The following is a 27949-nucleotide window of genomic DNA, read 5'->3' on the forward strand; positions in this document are numbered from 1 at the left end:
TATATAATTTCAATAAAATTATTTAACTCTAAATATTAATTATGAAGACGTTTTCTTGTTGGTTTTTATCTTAACTTGCATCTCATAATAAAATGTTAACTGATGGATAGAACAGGATAGAGTAAAATGATTAAATTTTAACGATGAAATTATAATAGAAATGATAACTTATCATATGTCCACCAAACAAGCTGTCTCGAGATCAAATTTCAAATTATTACAAATTTAAGGGATCAATGAATCAAAGAACAAAATCATTTAAGTTATTATAGCTGAAGGGCTGCTGTGTCACCCCTGTATGCAGCCATGTGAAACATCTATATTGGACTACCATCAACAATATTGTACATAAATTAGTGATACAGTTCACTAGCATATAGTGTAGCCATCTATAAGAATCTACAACAACACTGTTCAACAAGTAGCAGACCCAAAGAGAAGTTCTCCAATCTCCATGGTTGGTTCTGCATATAATTTTCCAAGCTCGAGTACATTCCTAACCAAAGGTTTTTTGTTTTGCTCGGACAATACAGCTACAGTTCTCGGTGCCTGTATATGTATATATACAAATGAAGACGACCTAATCAAAGTGCATAAGATCCCTACTCACAAGCTATCAATGTTTCCTTTCCCACTTCCCTTCCCGCCTGTTCTCTCTTTCTCTACGTTCACCAAGTTGCCTTGACTTATTTCCCCTTGAACTATGTCTTTGTGACCCATACCCACCAGATTGGCCCTCAAATGCTGATACCAATTCTGGATCTCCAATGCTGCCAGTATCCCCCGAATCCCTGCTTCCATCAACATTTTCTTCATTTATGCTGCCAGTGTCATCCTGTCGGTCACGCGACTGTAAGATGGTTGGCATCTGGCCTGAAAAAGTCCGTGAGCCAGAAAGAACTATAGTTGGTGAGGATACCATTGATGAATTGGTGGAAGGAATTTCAGGCTGTAAGCTTCCAGGGCCAACTCTATTGCTCCCTTCATGACCAGATCTTCCATTATCTCTTTCCCGAAATCTATCCCTAGGTCGACTACAAATAAGGAACCCACAAAACTATGTTAGCAAAGATAAAGAAAACGAAACGCAAGAAATATCATCCATCATTTCCAAGAAAATTGGAAAACAAATATATTTGTAACCAGAACATTCATAGCATGGACATCTTTTCTTAGAAGATTCGTAAAGGGAACTAGTTAACAGTCTACCTATTGTGAGTGGAGGAAGAAAAGTCACGCCGAGATGGCCGAATTCCTGATTCTGCTTGCTCTATTTCACGCTGAAGGTCCCTCTGCATATAAATGAAGAGGTATTATTTCAAAAGCTGTGAAGTAGGAAAAAATTAACTATTTTTAAAGCTTTTAGGGGAAAAAATAAAATGCAACTATGTTATTGTTATCAACTTAATGATGCTGCAGAGAGAAGGTAGAAATTTAATAGATATATATCATAAAGAAACCTCCTGGAAGTAGCAAGGAGTATGGTATACGTCATGATAGGGCCCTTGCAGGAATGTCATGCCCTAATGGATTGTAATGATTGCTGGACCAACTCCACATTCCAAAACGGGAGATTGATACGATAAATGTATCATACAATGGCACAAATTGTTGGCTTGTTGCTATGTTTGCTACCTGTCATTGGTCTCTTCTTTCACTTGACTCAATAAATCCTTCTCCCATAGTGATTTAGAAGAGGGAATTTGTATATTGAGCAACCGACTCGATTTATTGCTCACAAGGAACCCATCATTGTGTGCAAAATCCGTCATTCTCTAGGTGGCTTAAAGTAGTATCCGCTAGCTTTGTTTTTACTTCTTTAGCATTATTGGTAAAGCAATGGCATCACTCATAGTTAAGTCGATCATTCTATTCTATATTGAGTTAAAGGGGCAAGCACTGAGTGTAAATTTATTTTACACTGACAACAAATAAGAACTCACCACCTTGCTACTTTAAACAAACAATTTAAAAATATAATTTAAGGAGTGGGATGAATTCACACTGGATGTCAATGCAAAACTAAATTACACCGACAATGCATGCCTTTCAAATTCTTCTCTATTAAAATTGTTAGAAAATATCTTCTATTCAGGAAAACATCCATTTTAGGGACCATACATTTACTGAAAACATCCACTCAATTATGCCTGGAACTACACCTAGCTTGAGTAGTAGCATTTAACACAGGTTTAGTAATTCTCAATGAGCCAGGCTTGTACTAGTAGTGCAACAATTGTACTAGGTTTTTGAAATTAGTATTAAACACAATTGAGAATAAATTCCTGTTTTATGTGTGATTACCTGTGTTTGTCTCTCCTTCTCCATATCAAGATTGTGACGCAGTTCCCTTGTTTTAGCACGCTCTATTTCTAATAACTTTTGTCTTTCCATCTCTTTCTCCATTTCAGCTGCTTTCTCTCTATTTATTTATAGGACAATGCTCAGCTTACCAGTACAAAAAAGAAATACAACATGAAAGAAGAAGTAAAATCCTCAACAAGGAGCTAATACCTATCCAGTTCTTGCAGAATCTCTGCTTCCCGTAAAGCTGCTTCTTCCAAATACTTTTGACGGTCGTGTCTCATAAGTAGTTTCTTTTGCCTACGAGCTAGGATATCTTCTTTAAGTTTTGACTTTTCGCTGATATCAACAAAAGTAAAACAAGTTTTCAAACACTGCATACTTACAAACACTCTAAGTGTATAAAGCACAAAGTTAGCATTCTTTTCCAAATGGAAAAGGAGAAATTTATAATTACTTACAGGGTACGAATGCACTCTCTGATTTGCTGAAGCCTTGAAACATCCTTTCCGCTGGCTGTGAAAATTCACTTTTAGAAAAATAGGCAAATTGGAAGAGGGGTAGGGCACTATCAGCAACTAAAGAGTTGTAAACGTTTCCATATTACCCCCAAAAAACTATGAAAGTGTTTACCTAAGTTACAAAAAACTTCATTTGTGAGAAGAAAGAACTTACAGGGTAGACTTGGAATTTGATTCCAATTTTTAGAATCCTCCTTTCGTCCTGGAATTGCACGTTCCTTCTGTACAATGTCTAGTTCCAACTCAGCCTCCTCTAGGTCCTAGAAAGTATTAAAATATATGTAACTAATATGATTAGATTTAAAAATAATAAATTGTCAGGGTTAATGACCACTTGTACCATATCATCTTGGTTAATTTTTGTTGAGAATACATCAAAGTATGAGTGAACCGCTGTTAAGTTGCCAAGGACCTGTTGCAAATCATTATGTTAAAACAAGATGAAATCAAATGTCACAGAAATTTAGGCAATGAAGGAAAAGCAAAATGTAGGACACTGAAAACTAGTAATGTTTCAAGGGATGATCATATATGAAATAAACCAAATTAAGTATCCATATGCTGAAAGAAGAAGGTTCTAATTAAGTTTTTGAAGCTGTTCTGTTATTGTAAGAAGACAAAGACCATCACTGTTAACTATCAAAGCATTCATGAGTCTTCCGCTATCAGCAAATGCTTTTGGTGGACCTGGTATATGATGTGAGTTATGATACCAGAGCCTCTATGATCATGTGGTCTAGGGTTTAAAATTTCCTTCATAAATAAATTTTCATGGGTGTAAGAAAGTAGCTCAGATAGAAGGGATCACATGCAATCCATTGTTTCAACCACCAGTGATCTTTAACTCTGGAAAAGTTTATGAATATCAACTACATAGTAGTAAACTGTCGGATAGTTCTAGTATATAAGTAAACTGCAATTAATCTGGTGGTCATAAGCTCCCACCATGGCAAGGCCCAGGGAAGGGTGGGATCCATTGGGTCTATTGTAGGCAACCGTATCTAGAATTTGCAAGAGGCTGACTCCATGACTTGAATCAGTGACTTCCAAGTCACATGGCAGCATCTCTGATCATTGCAAAAAGGCTCCTTTTTGCATTTTTATTTAGCAAAAGATCTTCCCAACAAAGAAAAAAAATGAAAAATCTATCCAGTAATGCAAAACAAAAGGCAACATAAAGGCTCCTTTTTACATTTTTATTTAGCATAAGATCTTCCCAACAAAGAAAAAATGAAAAATCCATCCGGTAGGGCAAAACAAAAGGCAACATTTTCTACAAGTGCACACGAGACATTTACATTAAACAGACGTTTGACTGAAATGAAAACAATAGCAGTGAAAATTTTATTGTGCATCAAATTTAAAAGTCTTCGATATCATTTTTGTTGAGCCTTAGCAAGCATAAGAACTGTAAATACAAGTACGCAAAAATATATCGTAAGTAACACAAGAAGTGTGTCTATTCACTTGGGAGTCTACATTCCTAGGTAAGGCTCAAAGATTGCATGTCAATGAACTAATCAGAAGCCATACACCAACATAAGTTCACATGTGACCTCATGTTGGCATCAGAAACAAATGGAGCTGTGATGACAAATATGCTGCATGTATAAAATATCGGACTTCAACGCAAAAAAAATGGATTTCCACAAATTTGAAAAGATGATGTGATGGTTTTGAGCATATTACCTGGAGCACAGATTCACGCGTGCTAGCAAAATCTGGGTCATACTGCTTTGAAGAATTTGACGAAAGTACTTCTTTCAGGGCCTTACACAAGTATAATTTAGGACTTTGTTATGGGACAGGAACAACCAAAAAAATACTAAATTATGCTTTATCTTTAATTGGTATGAGTGACTAGTTTCATTGTAGAAAATACCTCTTTGGTCTCATCTCCATCTCTCAATCTACATAGAACTTGACAAGTCCTCTTTTCGAGGTCTCCAAGCTTGCCATCTAGAAAAGAAATAGAAACCAAAATTTTAAAGTTAAAAGCTGCAGAACAGTCTAAAATTATAATATGACCATTTCATACAGATATGACAAGGATGAAAGATGTATACCATATTTTGTAGACGCTAAAGTTTCAACACTTCCCCATACATTTTGAGGAATCAGAGAAATATCTTCAGGTGGTGAACAAAGACAGGCATAAGCAATAAGCGCTAATGAAAGTTGAAGGATAGAACCATCATGTGATGGTTGTGCATTACGCAAACAGCAAATGCTGTCAGCTGCCACAAGAAAAGATTGTATGTGATGGCGCTCAGCAAATGGTATATAATTTGAAAGAAGAGCCATTGCATGAACCCTTATTTGTAATGATGTATCAGATGATGCCAGCACAACAACCTCGTCCCAAGTATTTGAAACTAACTGAGATAGAACATAATCGGGAACAGATAAAACTAACTTATTTGGAACTAAGTCGGTGCAAATTCTAGAATTTATCAGTGATCTATCACCATTGATACACTGGCCAAGAAGTCTTCCCAAATGTTTAACTGCTATAATACGCTGTTCAGGTTCTGCATGTCCCAGGAATGTACAAAACAGATCTGTGAGAGGAACTTCACTTTCTCGACTGTTATAGATGCCTCTGGCAATCAAATAAGACAGCCATTTATCACTCCGCAAACGCCACGAGATTTTAGGTGCATTGCAAGCAACTTTCTTTATGGCAGAACATATAATACCTACCACATTATCCAGGGAAAAGCTATAGGGTATTCCAACTAGACAATCAAGAATCAAACAAGAAACTTCCCAGCAACTGCTTTCTTGGAGGACGGTGATCAATTCAGAGAGGCCTTGAACACCAATTCTCCAATGAAGAGAGAAGGGATCAGATAATTTGGCCAGTGAAGAATCTTGATCATCATCTTCACATTTATGAAATTTTGAAGAAACTGACGTCAAACATTTTGAGAAGACAAAACACTCTGCTGAAGATATTGTCAGTTTTCTACTTATCTGATGATGAAGATTCCAGCAGCGCTCAATAGCTGGAGTAAGCTCAGATATAAGAACCTCTATGTCTTTAGAAAAACCTTCCAAATCTTCAGAAGGTAAACGACAATGATCATCATCGGCAACATCAGAATTGTTGTTGTTATGTTCTACATTATGGACATCATTCTCAAATGAAAGGTGACAGATATCACTAAGAAACCATGGATTTGGTAAGTCATCATCAGAAAGCCCACCAACATTCACACGAGGAAAAGGGGGCAACTGAAGAGGAATAACACCAAATTCTGTTAATGCATTCACTAATAGTAATTTGCAATTATCCATAACACATTGAAATGCACTGAGATAATCATAAAGAGAAGTTGTTCGCTCTGAATCAACAAAATTCACCAAACTTAATAAAGACTTGAGAAAGTCCCTTCTAAATTGAATAGATAAGTCAGGGAAAATTGAAGCCAAAATAAAAATACCAAGCGCTACATTGTATTCTTTATCTTCAGGATTACGTTCAGTATCATTCTTCTGTTTAATTTTACTGAAAAGAACATTAAAGCATAATTCCTCGAAGTTCAGACAGGAATCACCTTCCAATAACTTTTCATCATGAGAGACCTTGGACAAAGAATAAGAAACAATTGGCTTCAACAAATGCAACACAGAATCAAGGAATGGTACATCACAGTAAGAAGAACTTGAAAGTGACACAAGCACATGCACTAGTTTAGGTGTCTCAGGAACCATGGCCTCCATGTGCTCAACTATAATAGCTTCAAGTATATAAAGGATTATTGTTCTGGCATTCTTCGCATTATAACCTTTCAAATTATCACTACTACTTGAAGAAGTGAAAGAAAATGGCCACGAACACAGCTCAGAAAGCCAACACAAAACATCAGGCACAAGAGCGGAAGATACAGATCTCAGCTGCAAACCAACAGCCTCTAAAATGGCTTCTCCAAAAGATTCAAATTTCCCTTTCAAATTTGGAAAGAACTTCCAGAGTTCAGGGTAGACTGCAGAAAAAGATTGTTCTGCATGATTTTGGTTGCCTAGCTCAGATTCTTTCTTGGTTGAGGAACTATGTTCACCCCGTGAATCATCAATTTTAACCTCTTCATACTTTTTATTGATCACATTATCAACAACAGCAAGATCATCAGCAAAAATGGAAAGTAAATATGTCAGCTGAGACAAATCAGATGCAAGGAAAATTTGGTCTTTCATATATTGTTTGGCATTACGAGATACAGCCATCCACCCCAGAAATCGAACCAAAGGGTACACAGAACAAGAAAAATGAGAAATTCTCTGCATCCATGCTGAAGGGGGGATTAAATTTCCACAGAGGTAACTATTTCGGATGCTATTTCCAAAAATTTCCTCTTCACCTCCATTGCTTGAAGCAATAACCAATTGTTGTAACAGTAACCAACGTCGCTCTACCCTATGTGTTCTTTCTTGTACCAAATGCAAATTACCTTCTTTCGGCTCATGATGAAAAGATGTCAGCATCTTGTTCAAGTCTTCTGCATATTTTAAAATGATATCAATCACACTTTCTGGAGGGCAAAATAGTTTAGTGCCAGTGTGCAAATAATACACAAGGCTTTGTAGGAGAATTTCATGCATTGAAATTTGGTCTCTCTGTAACCGTTGGATCAAAAAATTACAGATTAGAGCTTGGTTTTGTCGAACTAAGGTTAAAGCATCTGCATGTTGCTCATCAGGAGAAGATATTTTGATAACCTTTTCACCAAAACCTTCAGCGCAATAAGGACCACCTTCACCATCAGATACTCTTAAATGATACTTCTTATCCAATTCTGCAGCCTCAAGCAAAATTTGGAAAACAAGTTTATCTCTTTTTCTCTCTATATGTGCTATTGTTTCTAAGTTAGGTTTATTTTTTCCAAATGTCCCTTTTGCATCCACAATAGCATGAGAATGGATAGTTTTACCTTCCTTTATGTTTAAAAGGTCTGTAAGTTTTGAAGAAGCTCCGATAGACAACATGAAATAAGGGTTTACATGGCATTCTGCCGCCAACAGAAAAGCATCAATTGCAGCATCATGGGTTTCCAGAGTGATGTCATTCTGAGAATGCAAATCCAAAGCCAAGCGTCTAAACTCAGAAGCACGAAGATCACAATCATGATAGTTTAAAAGTTGAAAATAGTCTGCCTGCAGGTTGAAGTATTCAAAACCAAGGCCAGAATCCATGACAACATTAGAAAGAAAACGATGGGTGGAATGTTTATCAACCACATGTTTGAATTCCAATGTGTGAGAAACAGAGCTATTATGGTTAGGAACATCAGAATTGTTTCTCAATGAAATACCCTGCAATTCTGGCGGAGCAAAAAGCAAATTACGGTCTTCAACAAAATCAGATCTTCCCGCTGTTTCTGGTACCTCCGTTTTCCCATCAGACTCATCTTGACTATTGAACTTGGAAAAAGCACCTCCACCATTAACTCCAGAGGAAAGAGGTGAAACAGATGCTGTTTCATGCTCATTTGGTCTCAAAACAGATTTGCAGAGGTCAACATCAGGCGGCAGTAACATGTGGGGTTCCAGTATCGAGAGAAGCACACTGCATACAAAAGTAAAAGTGTAAAACAACAAAAAAAAAATTAACTAGGTTCTGACAAATTGTCATGTTTTACCAGATACCTCTGAGGAAGGACAACAAACATGTAACACTAGTTTCAAGTAATCATTTAACATTAATTATATTAATCAAATAAACATCCAAAAACATTTTGTTTTGGCATCGAATATTTAACTAAATTATGATTCAGTCCCAGTCTAGTTAGAAACTGAAAGATGAACATATACCAAGTATTTCATTGGATATATAAATGAAAGAATAAACTGCAAAGTGATCCCAAAAAATAAATAATTTAGCTGACACGTGACACCATTAATTACCTAGGAGCCACAGACCCATGTCTCCATTCTGATTCCAAAGAAGGCAGAACAGCTGGCTTGTGTACTGCAGCACGGATGATATTTAGAGCAATCATACAATTATGCTCTTGCTTTTCTGGAAATGAAGAAGATAGATCTCCAAAAGCTATTTTGCTTTTTGATACAGCAATAGCAGGATCAAGAAAAGGCTCCAGCATCTCCACAAGAAAGAGGATTCTGTGTTTAACTTCCTGTAAAGGCACAATAAAAAAAATCAAAATCATTTGACTCACTTTAGTCTAAGAAAAACTAAATGAAAACCCTCTGCAGAATCAAAGGGCGTTATATTAGGAAAAAAATAGGATGACAAAACTCCTTATATATCAGTTAGAAACCAGGTATTTCATACAAAGAATGGGGAAATTCTCTCCGGAATACAACCATAGTTACCAATCCGAGATAGCGACACAGAACAGCCGTCCTTAAAACTAAAAAAGCGTGCAGCGAGATGGCAGCTATCTGAACTATCATTTTACAAATATATGTATTCATGCTTCATTCTTTTTCCTCCTGTCTTTAATTAAAGTCACCTCAACCATCTTCACTCACTGAACACCAATCTCAAACTTTCTCAAACAAAGTCTTTAAAAAATAAATTTGTTTTGAATATATTAATCAAGAATTAGATAATCGGGATATACCAAAAATATCCTAAAGAATTAGATAATCGGGATATACCAAAAATATCCTAAAGAATTAGATAATCAGGATATACCAAAAATATCCCCAAAAGAGTTATACAAACCAGATGAATCTTTCTTCCACAAATCTGATTATGTAATTAGAACTGTAGAACAAAAACTAAAAGTCTGACGAAGAAATTCATCCACTCTCTACAAAAAGCATCAAAGAACACAAAAACAAAAAGTATAACTACTTACACAGGAAGTATTCAAGTAGGATTAAGACCCCTTAGAAGAGGTTCACTATCCGTAGCAGTACTCCTCTGTTTAAGAGACATAAGACATAATTGTTTGTGATTCTCTTTTAGCAACGGTAGAAGAATCCAGCCTAGGTCATTGACCAATCTTTTTTTAATTGTTTTCCAGACTTAACTGTACGTGATATATGTGTGTGTGTGTGTTCTTTATTTGATTATTAGTTTATTTTTATTATGTTCTTTAGTTGATTATTAGTTTATTTTCACTATTCTTCTTTTTTTTGTGTAAAAGTTATATTTTTTTATGAGATCATTGTTGGTTACAACTATTTATTCTTAAAGAGTGAGTGGTCGAAAGCCCAATTTGTTTGATAGTGATCTTAAAGTAATACTTATTCTGCATTGGGCCTCAAGGGCCCAAAACTTGTCTTTTACTCTCTAAACCTAGCTTGAAAACATGAGGCAGCAAATGCAGAAAACACACATAAGCTTCTCCCAAACATAACATAACAAACCCCAGACTACAAGCAGATTTGGCCGGAAAACAAAGCTATTTATCGTTGGAAAGTTTAGATTTGGCCATCAACAGTGACAAATCATCTTCGAATTTTTCATCCTCTCCTCCAGTGCGGTGCCGGTGCGCCACAAAATGCGTGAAATGTGAGAGGACAGTCGAGTCGTGACTCAATTCCACGCCACACTGCTATGGGTTAGGGTGGCTACCCCTGCATCGTTCCTCCATATAGCGCCATGAAATGCCGCTGTTAACAACCTAGAATACAACTATGCACTACTTCAAGAGTCTGCGCTCTGCACCTCCCTAACCCACAAGGCCCCAATTATGTCTTAAATGGCTAGATGTTTTTCCTCTCCTTATCTTAAGTGGGGTGCTGTCTTGGGTGATGGTTTTTGCTTTCGCTGTTGTTATTGCTGTTTCTTGGCAGTGGCAGGTTTAGTGTTTAGCCCCTAGTGGGCTGAATCATTTTAGCACTCTGTTTTAGTCGCTTATATACGGTGCCGCTGTTGTATTGATTCCCTATTGCTCGCCCTGTTATGTTTGTGCGTGTGTGGTGGTGGTGGGGGATGTGGGCTTCCGTTAATATAAATATGCTGATTCAAAAAACAATATACATAGAAAGTGAAGAGAAAAAACAGTAGTTATTATTACTCTCATATGAAGCAAGTACCTTAAATTTTCCCAATATGTCATCAACATGCCCAGAAAGAGCTAGCACAATATACTTCAAGGCAGCACGAGCACGAATGAGTGAATTGTGAGCATCCTAATAGACATGGAAGAATCAACAATAATAAGCAACTGGGAAAAAATTTAAACAAACAAGTCATTCAACAAACACACAAGGCAAGGGAAGTATGTAGTGCACAAAAGATCAATGTCTGAAAGTTACATATTGTCAATACAGGAGCAATGTGTTCTAACATGTAGAGCATGAATAGTGTCTAAGTTTATTGCATATATAAGCTAGCCATGATCATGTAAGTATAGTAACAAGAATAGTTGTGATACTCTTATGCCCCCTACCCAATTTATTCTAATGCCCTTGTGTCATACAGTGGCAAGTAATCACGAACATTAACTCAAGCAGTTGTTAAGCTACAGACATTGCCTTAATTGGAGGGACAAATTGTCATTTCACTGGAGAGAAATTTATCTAAAGACATCACCATTCACTTTCCCAATTCAAACGACCAATACACTCCAACTAGAGAGGAAGTGTTAGGAAGCATATGAATAGTATCTAGATTCATTGTAAACAGACTAACTAATTCATGTATTTAAGGTGCTTAGAATACTTATTATCTTTGTATTTATTTACTTTTCATCTATATAATTTTCTCTATGTCATGGATTTCATATTGTAAAAAAAAAAAGTGTGGATTTCACCATTTCCCTCTTTTCGCTCTTGTTTAACACAAAATACAAGCAAGAGAAATAAACAAACCTGGATTATGCCTAAAAGATCCTCTAAAAGCTCCAGAGCCAGATCAACCTATTCAAAATACGCCCGCAGATCAGGAATCAGACAAGTTTGAATAATAATTAATGACTAGACAAAAGTTCATCCATGCCACTTTGCTTTCTACATCAATTTAGATATAAAAGAACTTCAAGTAAAAGCATACGTAGCCATTTGCAAAAGCAAAATTTATCAGGGTTGAAACATCTATAAAATATCTCAAAACATGTGAATCAGGTTCTAGCATACCTTTGCAATCACTTGAGTAACCCATGGTGCTAGTACACCAGAGCATAGATCAATTAGCACACAAGCAGCCCTAGCCTACACAGAAATATATGGCCGAATCAGCTGCAAATCCAAGATAAATTATTTTATGTAGAACCTGAAATTCAGTGTGATAATTTTGACAACCTTTCCCCCTCAACATTATATGTATTATCATTGATATCAATTAGTCAATTAATGTTACCTCTAAAGTCTCATTTACTCCAGTCATTTGTCTTCTAATTCAGACAAAACGAACTGATGTCATGACCCTTCTAGAGTTTTTCTATACATATTCTTTTCGAATTTCTAAATCATACATTGAATAGTATTCTTTTCCATCTTGGTAAAGCCATTTGCAAGTCTAAAGCTCTCTCCTAAGTCAAGCCTATGATTTGCAAAATGGTTTTTCTAATAATCAAAATACAAATTATTTTTATTCAAGGAAAAGAAAGAAAGAAAAACACACAATAAAGATAATGTGCAGGTTCACTGGCCACATAAGTTCCTTCATCTAGTATGTGGTATTTGTGATGTTTGTTCAAATTTCATGCCTCGTATTCTTACATTGTTCTGATTTAGGTTAAGATTAGGTGAATGGTTCAATGTGGTATAGAGCAAATAGTCTGTGTAAAGGGTATGTTGCAAACAAATGCATCAAAGGATTGTGCATTATAACTACCATCGTAACGATTTTCTTCTTTTATCTATAGAAATTTTTTCCAACCTCTAATAAACTCTTTCTGCATCAGAAGCTCAGACCATAAAAGCATACAGTTGACATAAGACGCGATACAATTATGCAAATAACAAATCAAGCATAACACAACATAAAAGAAATAAGTTAATATTCAAGTTTTAAAATTGAGAAATAGCTGGTTTACTAACGTGAGATGGTGAATACGAAGATAGATAACCAGCACAAGCGTGAAGAAGGGAGCGATAGGTAGATGATGTTGCGGTAGCAACAATCTGCACACATTAAACATAAGCAGGATAATTATGTTTGAAGACACCAAAAGGAACCCATTAAAAACATCTACATGGTTGGGACTATGAAAGCTTTTCAAATATAACCTGAGATAAAGCCTGTTGTACAATAGGCTGATTCCACTGAGAAAAAGAGTCATCCACAGCATCAAAAGAATTGCTCAACAATGGGCGTAAAGCTATCAAAAGTTCAACAGAGCAAAAATCAAACATCATATAATGTGGTTTTAAAAAAAGAAATAATAGAAGCAATACAATTTTAATAAGAAAAGTGAAGATCATGATATTTGTTCCTTCATGTAAAATAAAAATTTATAGGAATATAATCAAATTCCCTGATTAAGAACTACATTGTTTGAACAACATACCACCCTAGTGGAACTAACAACTACTCAATACATTTCCATAATTACATTTTTAGAGCGCTCAAGTCAGATGAGCAAAAAACCCTCATGTTCACAAATTAATGACTTGAAAGCAGTGTAGGCAATATTAATTTAAGAGAAAAGTTGGAAAAAATCATTAATGTCACGTTGAAAAAGCAAAACAACACTTATTCTGGAACATTTATTATATGTTAAAACGACAGTTATTTTTTAACGGAGAGACTGATTTGAAAAAACAATAATTTTCTTAAAAAGGGCTAGGATGGACAATTCAATTACAAAAAATCTCAGTGCAGTATAATGATAACAAAGTGACTTCATTATGTTCTGACCCAGTTACAGAACCCAAGAGCAACTTAGTAGTAAAACTCAACCTGGCAGCAGAGCTTGTACAAGCGGCAGCACAGCCCAAAATTCCAAAACTCTCTCGGCCATCTTGCTGCAAAGAACAGGCTGTAAACTGCAAATTGTTAAACAATGTGCATAAAAGACTGCAAAGTTTGACAATAAAATTGACACAAGGAAATTATATAACATTTTATTGCAACGAACCTGAGCTGCGCAAGAATAAAGAACGTGTAAGATCCCTTCTTCCACTGCCCCAAAATCTAGTACATTAAGATAGCTACAATCCCATTGCTCATCTGGCATTTTGAACTCTTCACCAAACAGGCTTGAGTAATCAACTGAGGTACAAGGACTAGTAAGTTCCAATTTTGATTTCTCCTCCAACGGGGTAATAACTTCATTTTGAGGGTATGATACTTGCTCAGGACCGGGATCAATGAGTTTCAGAATGATTCTAGATGACTGGAATGAAGGAAATATATAAAGTAAAACACATTGGCAAGAACAAGTTGTGCACACGTTGTCAGACAAAAAATAAAAAAGATAGACGTTTCCCTGGTAAATTAAAATTTAAAAAGAAATTGAGTTTAATTATAAAGAAAAATGTGAGAGAGAGAGAGATACCATCCTACAAACAGAGCCCAGATCAGAATCTTTGTAAGCCTTTCTCAGCAGCATAAAAATTGTATCTGGACGGAAAACCATGGAACGATATGCAGACAAATTGAAAGACGGAGCACTACGTGATCTCCTTGGCTGTGTTCAAAAAAAAATTGAGGGAGGAGGTGAGTATACAGGCAGAAAGACATCCACTTAAAGTACATACATAAAAAGAAAATAGATGGTTATTAGCAGCTTATGATACATGCAAGTCATAACTTGATTTGATACAAAATTGTTCCCAATTGATAAGAGTCCCTAGTAACTATCTATTTTGGACATGAATCTCATCTAAAATCTTGATTCAGTACGATGAATCTCGCTACATTATAATGAATCATTATCTAAACTAAATGTAGCCAGCCACTATTTTTTGTCAATTTTGTATAGTCAAACATTTTTCCTTTGTCATTTTTTTTTTTTGAATAAGCCTTTGTCACTTGATCCATGACTTGAATCTTAAATTTTTGAGGTTCATATATATCAGCCTTTTCAAAAAACTTAGATAGCTTACTTGTTTTTACTTAAAAATGTCATATTCTTATTAGTAATGTATCTTACGATTCATAGTAAGATTTGATTCGTGATTTCAAAAATAGGTCTTCCGATTCACGATATGAAATTCGATTTGATAAGCATGAACACAAGTACAAAAAATATTGACAGGATAAAGAAATCAAAACAAATAAAAGAGAAACCTAGTCCTATGATGTTATTGCCATATCAAAGTTTAGGAATTGTTATGAAGCCCTGAGACACTTTGATACGATATGAGACGAATACGGGGATGCAGTAAGTTCTTCAAAATTAAAGATACAATACGGCACAGATGCATTAAAACAAATTTATAGACTATGCATATTTAACATAAATGTAATAATGCTTAATATTTCTAAAGAGGCACTGATTTTTTATAAGCTATGTATGCAGATTATGATCACAACTTACAAAAATATACTTGTGGTCATAACAAAAAAGCATAGACACATGTTTCTCTTAACTATACAAAAAAATATCTTTGTAATTAATGTCATAAAATATCTATATAAAAAGCATAGACACCTGTTTAAATAAGTCTTTATTTAATTCCTTACTTTTTAACTACTAATTGTATTATTTTCATCTCTCTATTCTCATCATCCAAAAAAGTATAGCTTCTATGTCTAATTCACCAACAGACAACTCTTCCAATTCAAGAAGTCGGCCATCGCCATCATGAAATGGATCATGTACATCTCCCCTAAAGAACAAGGCTGTACAAAACGTTTTAAGACGTATTTTTAAAGTGGTGTCCTAAACTGTAGAAGAGATATCCCAAAGAGGTAAGGATTGTCAAAGCCTTATAAAGACTACTTTGGCCATATCTCTAGTCAATGCGGGACTTGAACAAACTCACTCACATCGAGTACAGGAAACTTATAGCATGTACAAATGTGGATGGTCCAATAACAACAACACTCATGTCTAAGACTGGAAGTCTAGAGCGTGGACAAATACAGGTGGCACAATAACAAATGTAGGAAGGAAGGATAAATTCTAATAACATCATAGAATTTGGAATTTTAGGCCTAATTCAATCGAAAAGGCTGGCATAAGAGGCGAGGATTGCCCAAGCCCTTATAAGAGGACTACCTTGGCCATAACTCTAGTCAATGTGGATTTTGGGATCTCAACAAGATTATCATAAATAATTTGTCGCTGCTTTCAATACATTTGGTGAAAATATGATTTGCAAAGACTTTGGAACAACTTCCTCATATGCCATTTTAGGGTTTTGTTAATAGTAAGGCAAGGTCTCTGGCAGCGTTCAGTTGGAGAGAAATGTCCCATTTCAATGGGATAAAAGTGACATTCTTAACTTATTTGAGGTGATTACTTATTAGCAAGTTGCTACGAAATAGGCTTATTTGTCAGATGCATTGGGAGAATGGTAAGCATTCCTCCCTTTTGATGGGTTCCTACTTTCTTTTTTGGTGATTCCTTTGGGAAAATAGCATATCTATTGAAAAACATATAAGAAATCATATAAGAGATTAGAGGAATGATTCTTTCTTATTTTATTTATGCAGTCCAAGACTGTTTATATATAAAAAGGAATTACAATAAACATAATGACAAATAATGTCTTATCATGACTAATAATGGCATAATATATTCTAATAATGACCAATAATATCATTTGACTTTTCTACACCCCCCCTCAAGTTGGTGCATAAATATTTGTCATGCCCAACTTGACTATAAGTCGCTCAAAATTAGGCCTTGCCAAGCTCTTTGTCAGGATATCAGCAGTTTGCTCATTTGAAGTCACATACGGTAGGCAAATAGTTCCAGAAACAATTTTCTCTTTTATGAAGTGGCGGTCAATCTCAATGTGCTTGGTTCTGTCATGTTGCACCGGGTTGTGAGCTATACTTATTGCTGCTTTGCTGTCACAGAATAATTTTAAGGGTAAGTCAATTTTCAACTTTAGTTCTTCCAACAGTTTCTGAATCCACAATAGCTCGCAGATTCCTTGAGCCATGGCTCTAAATTCGGCTTCCGCACTACTCCGAGCAACAACACCTTGTTTCTTACTTCTCCAAGTAACTAGATTTCCCCAGACATAGGCGCAATATCCAGTAGTGGATTTCCTGTCAATAACTGATCCTGCCCAATCTGCATCTGTAAATATAGAGACATCTCTGTCATTGGTTTTCTTGAAGTACAAGCCTTTTCCGGGGTTGGATTTCAGGTACCTTAAGATTCGGTAAACTGCCTCCAGATGTTCTTCATAGGGAGAATGCATGAATTGACTGACAACACTCACGGAGAAAGCAATATCAGGTCTCGTGTGAGCTAAATAAATAAGCTTACCAACTAATCTCTGGTATCGTCCAATGTCAACAGGAACATTACCTTTCTCCCAGAGTTTTGCATTTAGTTCCATAGGAGTATCTGCTGGTCTACACCCACTCATCCCAGTTTCCTCCAAGAGGTCTAGGATGTATTTTCTCTGAGAAACTACAATTCCCTTTCTTGAACGCGCAACCTCCATACCGAGAAAGTATTTAAGTGCACCTAAGTCCTTTATCTCAAACTCTTTTGCCAAATTTTTCTTCAATCTATCCATCTCAACTATGTCATCTCCTGTGAGAATGATATCATCCACATAAACAATTAGAATGGCAATCTTACCATCATTGGAAAATCGCATGAATAAGGTATGATCTGTTTGAGCCTGCATATATCCTTGTTTTTTAACAGACCAAGTGAATTTTTCGAACCAAGCCCTTGGAGATTGCTTGAGACCATATAAAGACTTTTGCAATTTACACACATTTAACCCAAACTTGTCCTCAAAGCCCGGAGGACTATCCATGTAAACTTCTTCCTGCAAATCACCATTGAGAAAAGCATTTTTTACATCAAGTTGGTTAAGAGGCCAATCTAAATTCACTGCCAAGGACAAGAGAACTCTGACAGTGTTTAATTTGGCAACAGGAGCAAAAGTCTCTGAGTAGTCTATGCCATATGCCTGAGTAAATCCTTTAGCAACCAAGCGTGCCTTGTATCTTTCAACTGTGTTGTCAGAGTTATACTTTACCGTAAAGACCCACTTACAGCCGACGGTATTTTCCCCTGCAGGTAAAGTCATGATTTTCCAAGTTTTATTCTTTTCAAGAGCTCTCATCTCCTCTAGAACAGCTTCCTTCGACTTTGGAATTTTTAGAGCCTCCTGTACATTTTTGGGAATTTCTACAGTAGACAACTGAGAGGTAAACGCAGCAAATGAAGAAGACAAATTTGAGTATGACACAAATTTAGCCATCGGATGTTTGGTACAGGATCTAACCGGTTTCCTAATTGCTATAGGTATATGTAAATCAGGATCATCACTTGTAGTAATAGAAGAAGACTTACCACGACACTTAGGAATAGAAGACTTACTAGGATTTGGATGATGATTAGGATCATTTCTTGGTTCAGATTCTTGGCAGGGCTGGAGAATGGATCCTTCATCTCCCCTTTTATGGTCCCTTCTTTCATAGACATTTTCCTTCCAAATAGGATCACTGCTATTGAACCTGTTTTTTGTTTCTTTATTTGAGTCATTTTGTTGTGGCATTTCAGGCTCTTCCTCATTACTATCGATATCAAGAATTTGTTCATTATGGTTTTGATTTGAAAATGTTGCCCCAGAATTCGTAGGTACCTCATTCACAAGCGGATTGAGTTCCATTATCGATTCTTGGGCATTTTCTTTTGGTGCACCAATGTTAGTCTCAGAATTTTGTGACAGCACTACATCACTTAAAGTAATAATATTTTCAAAAAAAGAATCTTCCTTCAAGTCCCCCCTTGAAGATGAATGTTATCAAAAAAGGATTGATTCTCAACAAAAGTAACATCCATGGTTACCAAAACTTTTTTTGTTTTTGGGTCAAAACACTTATACCCCTTTTGAGTTGGAGAGTAACCAATAAAAACACATTTGATTGCTCGTGGCTCGAGTTTACCGATATGTTTATGTTCATGAACAAAAAGCAGTGCAACCAAAAACTTTTAGTGGTAATTCGGCAGACACGCGTGTCAGAGGAAAATATTTTTTGAAAATATCAAGAGGGGTTTTGAAATCTAAAACTTTAGACGGCATACGATTAATTAAATATGAAGCAGTCAAAACAGCATCACCCCACAAATATTTTGGAACCTTGTTAGCAAAGAGTAAAGCTCTTGCAACCTCTAGAAGGTGCCTATTTTTTCTCTCTGCGATTCCATTTTGTTGGGGTGTATTAACACAAGAACTTTGATGAATAACCCCATTTTCATGGAAAAAATCGGACAAAACCATATTAAAATATTCTGTACCATTGTCACTTCTGAAGACTTCAACATTTGTTTGATATTGGGTCTGCACCATTTTATAGAAGTTTTTAACAGTTTGTCTAACTTCTGATTTTTCTTTTAACAAATAAACCCAACAAATTCTAGTATGATCATCGATAAAAGTTATAAACCATTTTTTATTTGACAAAGTGCTTATTTTATTAGGACCCCAAACATCACTGTGAATAACTGCAAAAGGCTTTGAATGTTTATATGGTTGTGTAGAAAAAGATGAACGATGATGTTTAGCAAATTCACAAGTTTCACAGTGAAATAAAGTAGGATCCTTCTTAGAAAATAATTTAGGGAACAAGTGTTTCAAATACGAAAAACTAGGATGTCCTAGCCTTAAATGCCATAACATAATGTCATCATTATTAGAAAGAACAAAGCTAGATTCAAAGCAGGTACTTATTTGTTGAGGTTGATCCTTGAAGTCGGGTCCATTGTCAAGGTAGTAGAGTCCTCCACTCTTTTTAGCACTGCCAATCATCTTCCCCGTGTTCAAATCCTTAAATATACAATGAGAATGAAAAAAATTAGCTTGACAGTTTGTGTCCTCTGTTAACTTGGTAACTGATAATAGATTATATGACAATTTAGGAACATGTAAGACATTTTTCAAGGTTAACAAAGGTGACAGAATGACAGAACCTTTCCCTGCAATGGCTGAAAGAGAGCCATCTGCAATTTTAATTTTGTGGTTACCTGCACAAACTCGACTCCCCAGTCATATGATCCGTAGCACCCGAATCAATAATCCAAGTGGGACTGGGTTTGACACTAACAAGAGCAGTATTGGGGAAATTACCTCTCTGAGCTATAGAGCAAGAAGGAGTTTGAGACCCAAACATCTTGTACAGTTGGTCTAATTGTTCCTTGGTGAAAGGAAATGAACTTGAAGAAGATTGATGCTCCTGATCAGAAGTAGTTGCCTGGAGAGCACGACCTTCCTTTCCTCCCTTTTTCTTCCAGTTTGGAGGTTTACCATGAAGCTTCCAGCATGTATCACGGGTGTGCCATTGACGGTTACAATGGTCGCAGAATGGTTTCTTTCCATCTCTTTTTCCTTCTTCATTACCCTTGGTAACCAAAGCTGAGCTTTCGGTAATAGAAGCCGACTTACCCTTCATAACACTTTGTCGAGCTTCTTCTCTTCTAACTTCTGAGAAAGTTTCCTGAAGTGTTGGTAATGGGATTCTTCCAAGTATTCTGCCTCGGACTTCATCAAGACAATTATTAAGACCAGCCAATAACACAAATACTCGGTCATTCTCTTGTCTCTTGAGAAACAAAACACTGTCTTCAGTGCACCTCCAATTATCATCATAGCATAAATCTAATTCCTGCCATAACACCATTAACTCATTATAATAAGTGGTCACATCCCTGTCACTCTGTTTGGCTTGCCACAATCGTGATTTGAGATCAAAAATTCGAGAAGAATTCTGAATATCAGAATATGTGGCTTTGACAGCATCCCAAACATTCTTTGCGGTTGGCAAGAACATATAGGGCTTCTTAATTGCTGACTCCATAGTGCTCAGCAGCCAAGCAATAATTGTTGAATTCTCAGACTTCCAAAATCTGTAATTCGGATCTGTTGTTGAAGGCATTTGGATTTCCCCTGTGATGAAGCCAAGTTTTCCCTTACCGTCTAGTATTAGTCTTACGGTTTGGGACCACTCCATGTAATTTTTTCCATCAAGGCGCTGAACTTCAAACTTGAGGGTATTAGAATAACCATCATTGTTGCCATAAGGACCACCGCCGCCAAAACTGCCACCGCCAGGGCCACCTCCACTAGAACCTCCACCGCCAGGGCCGCCACCACCACCAGGACTATCTCCACCAGAACCACCGCTGCCAGTAGTGGTGCTGCCGTTGTTGTTGGTGACAATCGGTATGGGGCCGCTACCGCCGCTACTTGTGGTGGTCATAAAAGCTGTTTTCAGCGTCAGGTCAGGAATGGTTGTTGTCGTCTTCCATGGATTGTGATGAGCCATTAGAGAGACGAAAAAAAATTGCGATTTTGAGGGATCGCAAAAGATTAAGACTTGCAGTTAACTATTTGCAAGCTGCTAACCCTAATCGAACCATAAGGCTCTTGATACCATATTGAAAAACATATAAGAAATCATATAAGAGATTAGAGGAATGATTCTTTCTTATTTTATTTCTGCAGTCCAAGACTGTTTATATATAAAAAGGAATTACAATAAACATAATGACAAATAATGTCTTATCATGAATAATAATGGCATAATATATTCTAATAATGACCAATAATATCATTTGACTTTTCTACAATATCCCCTTCTCATGTATTTTCTTTCTCATCTCTAACTAAATTTCTTTTCTTATCCAGGAAAAATAAAATTGGAAACTAGACAAGTCAAAACAGCAAGATCAATACAGACTGTAAATGCATTTCGGTATTCAATGTGAACACCAAACATTCAAATGGTATGGGGATACACATAAAATAGTATATCAGAGAAATAAAAGGTAGTGGAAGCTACCTCAAAGTTAGAGGAAACAGTTAGGGCCGGTGACAGTTGACTACTTCTGTAGACTTCAGGGTCAGTAATATTGCCCGGATGCTTTGAAGTAGTCCTGTAATTACACAAATAGTTTGTAGTAAAGCAAATAAGGATAGGAAAATAATCACTGCACTCACAAAAACAATGACCCCAAATCAAGTTTAAAACACACAAAAACAAAGAACATGAACCAACACATACACTCATTACTCGTCATGTTTGTATACAACAGAATATTTAATTGCTAAAAGTAATAAACATACATATCATTAGTCAAAAACATACATGTCTTTAGTCAAGAATAGCAAACCAAAATCAGGAATTATTAACAAAGCAAATCCAAACCAAATAAAACTTCCCACCAGTGACAAATAATTGGATCATGAAGAGGATATAAAAAGCAAACAAACCTTTCATTTGCCACATGAAGAATAGGATAAAAAGGACCCGCTAGCATGGCAAGAAACCGTAGGTTAGATTCAGGATTATCTGGAAAGCTTGCAAGGTCTGTCTGCAGTTTTATATACAATGCTGAATGGCATAAAAAAAGGGAAAGCCAAAAAAAGGTAGAATTATAAATGAAGTAACTAAAGTAAATTGCCCGTGTTTACCTCAAGTTGTGAAAGAAATACTAGCAACCGATTTGTCATGTCTTGCAGCAACTACAAACAAAACATCAGAAAGGAACTCCCAATAATAACAGAAGAAATAAATGACATCATAAGCACGGTGATGGAAGCTAAATGTAATCAACCTGGAGATGTGTATCATGTGGATCCTGCTTATGAGATAGAATGTGTGGTAGCAAGTAATTAACAACTGGTTGAAATTCAGCTTCCAGCCCAGCCACAGAAACTCCTATTAGCTGCAAGAGAAGATGGTAAAAACAAGTTCAACAATGACAAATTATAACATTTGGAACACCTTTGTATGTAAAAGAAATAGTATTAGAAATAGAAAACTACAAAAATGGAGGATAAGAAATACTTGGAATAGATGAATAGAACTAAAACAAAGACAGAGAAACAAATGTCATATAAAACTAAACAATGTAAAAGAGCTGTCCATGATCAGAAGAATCATTTCAAGTGCTTTGGAGGAGCATACAGTACAAAATTTTGTCAATATGAATTTCATGAGAAGTTTTATCGTGTACACTGTTTCTAGTAGTGAGGTAGGATATAGTACAAGGCATTTTCAATAAAATGATCATAAAATTTTAGGTGTGTGATAGAAACTGATATCAAAATATAAACTAATAGTAATATTACAATCGAATCCCAAGAAATTTGAGAGTCTTGATTCTCTCCCCTCCAGGAATTCGAGCTTGGTCTCTCCCTACCAATCCTTTATCCAAATAACCGAATGCCCCTATTTTCCTCTGCAACTTTGTTTATAATACTAACTCCCTATAGAAGTTACATAAAAGTTTTGCAGATAACAGTTACTGCAGATAGCAGTTACTGCACATGTAATAGTTACTAATTTATAATATATTAAATAAACAATTTACTAGTATTATATAACTTCTTCCTTTAGGAGTCCTGTTACTAATAGTGTGCGTCAATTTTGAGTCATCAGAGGAATTTAAAGAGCAGCTTTGCATTGATTTGCTTCAAATGTGAAGGCACTATGTCGTTTGTCGGGTCTCCCTCAGCCCAACTATCTTCTTTTTATCATTTTATGAAATTAAATTTCTAAGTGAAAAAGTAATAAAAGTTTCAGAAGGAGAAGATATCCGTGTGCACAGAAAGTACAACATGATATGCCACTTGAAAGAAAAAAAGGGCTTAGCCAAGATAAGGGCCAGTTACCCATGAATACCCTTGCCTTACAAGCTTCCTGCATTACTACTTGTATCTTTCAAGAATCCACTCCGGGTTGCCAAAATAATTGAAAATTAAAAAAGACTATAACTATAATTGATAATGAGAAACTGTCTTTGGTCATGTGTGGACGAGAAAAGGAGGGAAATTCAATTTAGCAAGATGGAAGTTCAATCCAGCCCAACAAAAAGTGGGTTTTGGTCAAGGGAACTTGGTGTGTACAAAATATTACTTCCTCTGGAAAATGCTATGGCCCTTCATCCTATAGATTTCTCTGCCTGATGGCAACATGCATATTTTAATGGTTAGCACCAGAGTGGTGGAGTTATAATCTTACCATGTTGTCTATATGGCGGTTTGTGGCAAGACCCAAAATTCTGCAATTTCGGCTGCCTTATGGCGGAAAAGCCCAACATATCGGCAAGATCAAAACCCGCCACACCATACCACACGAGATCAAAACCCACCACACCATACCACCATGGTGCCGCCATAACCGCCATATGTTCAGACTGCTTATCATCACCCCCATCTCACGCAAGCCTCAGAAAATTTATTTGTAGAGAATATGTGTCTTTTACACGATTGAATTCACTGAAGTTAGGAAATATGTCCCACATTTGAAACAGAAATCAATTTCTTCAATATTGATTCTTTCAGAATCATTTATTTCAACAGAAATATTTCAAAAATGAATTCTATGAAAATAAAAAACAAACTAACCCTATCTTGTTTTATTCTTCTTTTCATTATCCTCCACTAAGCTTAGAGATCCAAAATCTATTGGAATTTCAATTTCCCCCCAAAACTTGAGTGATAGATTATGAAAATACAGGGAAAAGGATGGAATCATGGAAAAGAGAGAAGGCATTACTCTGAATAACTGACATTTGAATGATTAGTTGTATCATAAAATTTAACCTAATGCTCCTAGTCATACTAATATTCCAGGTCAACATACACCTTTATAGCTAGTACAGGTCCAGCCAAATGACAACTAACATAATCAAACTGCAAACAAATAACTACTCAAATATAATTGAAATTTCATTCTGTTGAAATTAAAGGGATTTAGATATAGGAGGGAAATTAAAGGGCTTTAGATATAGAAGGAAAAAGAGAATTGAGATCAAATACACTGAAATAAATAATTACTTAATATGAGATTGTATGTTGCATAGACAAATGGCTTATCCCTATTTAATTAATACTAGACTTATAAAAGGACTGAAATCATGAGATGTAAGGAAACATGAAACCAATTCTAGGAGGTAATCTAAGATGGCTATATCCACTATAAGACTTAGAGTGTGTTTGGATGGAGGGTTTAGGAGGGGAGGGGAGGGCTTACTATTCTTTTTTAAATTACACACACACCATAAAATGTTTTTTTTAAAATGAATTAGGTGTGATTGGTATATTATATGATCATTTAACATGTCATTTCAATTTTTTTAAATATCAAATATTTTTCAAAATATATACTCGGCCCTTAGGGTAACAAAATGGTGGTGGACAAAATTAAATCTGAGGTGGGTAAAGTTGATTCTAATGGAAACAAATCCATAGCTTTTGTGTTGCAAAAATCAATTGAGTGTGAAACTCCCACAATTCTTTATATTTACACGCCTACATTTAGGCTCGTATCAAGAAGCTTGATACTTTCAAAATCATAAATGTCTTACTATCTTATTAACCATATGAACTGAAGTAAATGTACAAAAAAATCTAACATTACAGTTACTATAGGATTTCAGAACAATGACAACTGATGAAGAATAAAAATGGAAAAGAAATAACTGTTTACCTGAACAAAGAAAATAGCAATGGGATTTCCACGCAAACAAGATATTCTCACATATTGACATGGAGTGTAATTTGTAGGATAGGTCATGTCACGTCTGGGTGCTTCACAACGTGGGCGAACTTTTTGAAATGTCTCTGGCTGGCAAGCAAATAAGAACCATTAAAACATGCACCACAATACTATCCATCTTGGAAAATGCATAATTAAAGAATACACAAGTCATATCTAATTGAAGAGGAAGAAAAATAATCAACATAGCATCATTTGCAAAAAAGTAATGTTGGAGCACAGATTGACATTATTAAGTTACCACATCTTTATTACAAACTAAAAAGAATTACTCAACATTGTGAATATAACAAAATGGCATCCACATCAAGTGTATTTATTTTTCCAAATCAATAATTTATTAATCTTTATTTAATAAACATAACTTAATTATTAAAAATCATAAATAACCTGTCTGTCAAGAAAGAATTCAAGAAACATGCATCCTTTTGACAATACCATGAGTCAGTAAAACAACAGGAGCCTATACCAAGTGTATTCAGAAACCCGGAATAAAAGACAATGAACAGACCTCTTACGTTCTAATCAGATTGAAAATACTGAAGTTTAAACCAAAACACAAACATCAAAAAATTAAATATAGAAATTATCATTTATTCTATCCAATGTTACCAACGGAGACCACCATTTTTGTTTTTAGAAGATACAATGTCCAAAAAGGGGGTAAAGACCAGTTGTCACGTCAAAAAAGCTCAACTTCGTAGAATTTGTGTATTCTCAACAATAATCAGTCCAAAAAGTATGACGGAATGCTATACTACAACTCCCCTTTATAAAGCATTGACAGGAAGTCAAAAATGGTCCCAAAAATATTTGATAGTTGATAGAGAAACTTAAAACAAGTTCTATAAACTACACATGAGAAGAAGAATGTCAATTGGCAACGATAATTAGTTCAACAGATTATCATCCACAAACCTTGTACCGTAAGCCCACTGCAATTTCCCACTCAAGCACCGACTTGTTATAAATCCGTATATGCGACAACAAACAAGGCTCCTACAACAAAGAAAACAACACAAATACAATTCAAGTACACAAAAGAAAAACATAAAAATACTATTTAATTAATCATATCAATCCTGCATAGTCAGATAAACTCTTTTCAACTCCACCATACTATGTTGTCGAAACTTGACACTCGCAAAAAATCAATAGTGCTCTCTCAGTTTATTAAAATTTATTAAAATTTGATTCATCATGGTAGCATACCAAATTGAACCTTCTCAACTTCACCACTTTATGAACACCAGCAAAGTAACTATAATTCCAGTAAAAAATGATATATTCCAGATAATCCATTTGGAATACTCTCACAGTTTATTAAAATTTGATTATCATATTTCAGCATAATATAATATAGGGTTAAATATGGTTTTAGTCCCTATAAAATTTTAATGGTAATTTTAGTCCTCTATAATATCGCTCTATAATATCGTAGTTTGTAAGAATAGTCCCTATAACGAAAACTTTTTACAAAAATGGATACTTTTGGTCCTCCAAAATAGTCCCTTAAAAAAATAAAAAAATAAATTAGGGGCTAAACTTAAAAGCTTATAATTTTGTAGGGACTAAAAACATATTTAACCATATAATATATATCACATTAAATTCATTCAACCTTCTCAACTTTGTCCAAAATAACTATAACTCAAGTATAATTGATATATTCCAAAAAATCTATTCAGAATACTCGTTAATTCAAATTTAATTATCATATTTCAACATGATATCATTAAAAAAAAAACTTTGCCAATCTATTAACACTTGCAAATTAACTATAATTAATAACAATAGCAAATTAACTATAATTAATAACAATAATTAAAGTGAAAACGTTATATTCCAGAGAATCGATTCAGAACACTCTCTCAATTCAGACTTCATTATCATATTTCAACATAATATCACATATATCAAAGCAACACTTGCAACAAAAAAAAAAAAACCTAAAATCACCGTTCCAAAAACTGAATTAACACTTAAGCCGATTAATAATACTGAATTCGAAGTATAGAGTAAAAAAAAATCCAAAAAATAAAGCAAGAAACCTAAAATCACAATTCGAGAAACTTCATTAACTTAATTAAAAAAATCAAAATCGATTTACAAAATTTCAGCACGAACACTCTCTAAGTATAAGTATAGTAAAATTCAATAACCTAAGTACCGATTTCAAAAATAAAAAAGCTAATGAAACTGAGAAATGGAGGGAGAGAGATTGAGGAACGAATTACATTGAGTTCGAGTAGAATCCATTCTTTGGTGTTGGTGGCGGTGGACCAGTGAGAACGGAGGTCGGAGTCGAGAACGTTGAGAGCTTTCTGCGACGGAGATTCTCTGGACATGGCTTTGACCTTGAATTGAAGTGGCTTCACGCGAGGCTCTAACTCCACCTCCATTTTTTCTTCCTTCTTCTTCTTCTTCGATCAATCACATTCACTAATCACTATACTGTCTCTGTCTGAGTCGCTCGCACGCTTTTATATTACACCGCGAAGTAGTAGTGGACTAGACTAGATATGAAATGAAACTCACTAGCCTTTGTTCTTTC

The 27949-nt window shown here is 35.4% G+C and overlaps 1 protein-coding gene across 2 annotated transcripts; it reads right to left on the reverse strand.

Annotated features, from left to right (window-relative positions):
- Positions 1 to 149: 149 nt before the first annotated feature.
- On the reverse strand, positions 150 to 27941 carry LOC25500178 (uncharacterized). 2 transcript variants are annotated; one of them, XM_013588522.3, is made up of 26 exons: positions 27633 to 27941; positions 26314 to 26394; positions 25327 to 25464; positions 22448 to 22558; positions 22305 to 22355; positions 22104 to 22204; positions 21673 to 21766; positions 14246 to 14377; positions 13826 to 14083; positions 13648 to 13726; positions 12975 to 13066; positions 12786 to 12869; positions 11880 to 11954; positions 11616 to 11663; positions 10839 to 10934; positions 8733 to 8962; positions 4892 to 8394; positions 4708 to 4784; positions 4515 to 4595; positions 3166 to 3237; positions 2980 to 3085; positions 2766 to 2820; positions 2515 to 2643; positions 2305 to 2422; positions 1210 to 1292; positions 150 to 1034 (listed from the first exon to the last, which is right to left on the reverse strand). In XM_013588522.3, exons 1-26 carry the CDS (start codon positions 27795 to 27797, stop codon positions 617 to 619), a joined length of 6477 nt encoding a protein of 2158 aa, XP_013443976.2. In that variant the 5' UTR covers positions 27798 to 27941; the 3' UTR covers positions 150 to 616. The 2 variants fall into 2 exon arrangements, with proteins under 2 accessions (XP_013443976.2, XP_024628565.2); XM_024772797.2 differs by lacking the exons at positions 14246 to 14377; positions 21673 to 21766; positions 22104 to 22204; ... (3 more) ...; positions 26314 to 26394; positions 27633 to 27941 and having other exon boundaries at positions 13648 to 13733; positions 13826 to 13965.
- Between the last annotated feature and the right edge of the window lie 8 nt (positions 27942 to 27949).

This window comes from Medicago truncatula, chromosome 8 (assembly GCF_003473485.1).
Source record: "Medicago truncatula cultivar Jemalong A17 chromosome 8, MtrunA17r5.0-ANR, whole genome shotgun sequence".
Taxonomy (NCBI): Eukaryota; Viridiplantae; Streptophyta; class Magnoliopsida; order Fabales; family Fabaceae; genus Medicago; species Medicago truncatula.

Coding starts and splice junctions, on each gene's coding strand:
- LOC25500178 (XM_013588522.3), bottom strand. CDS start 27,797: ATGGAGGTGGAGTTAGAGCCTCGCGTGAAGCCACTTCAATTCAAGGTC. Junction 25,465..26,313: donor CAGTGGGCTTACGGTACAAG/GTTTGTGGATGA, acceptor TTTGCTTGCCAG/CCAGAGACATTTCAAAAAGT. Junction 2,821..2,979: donor TCAAATTCCAAGTCTACCCT/GTAAGTTCTTTC, acceptor GAATTTTCACAG/CCAGCGGAAAGGATGTTTCA.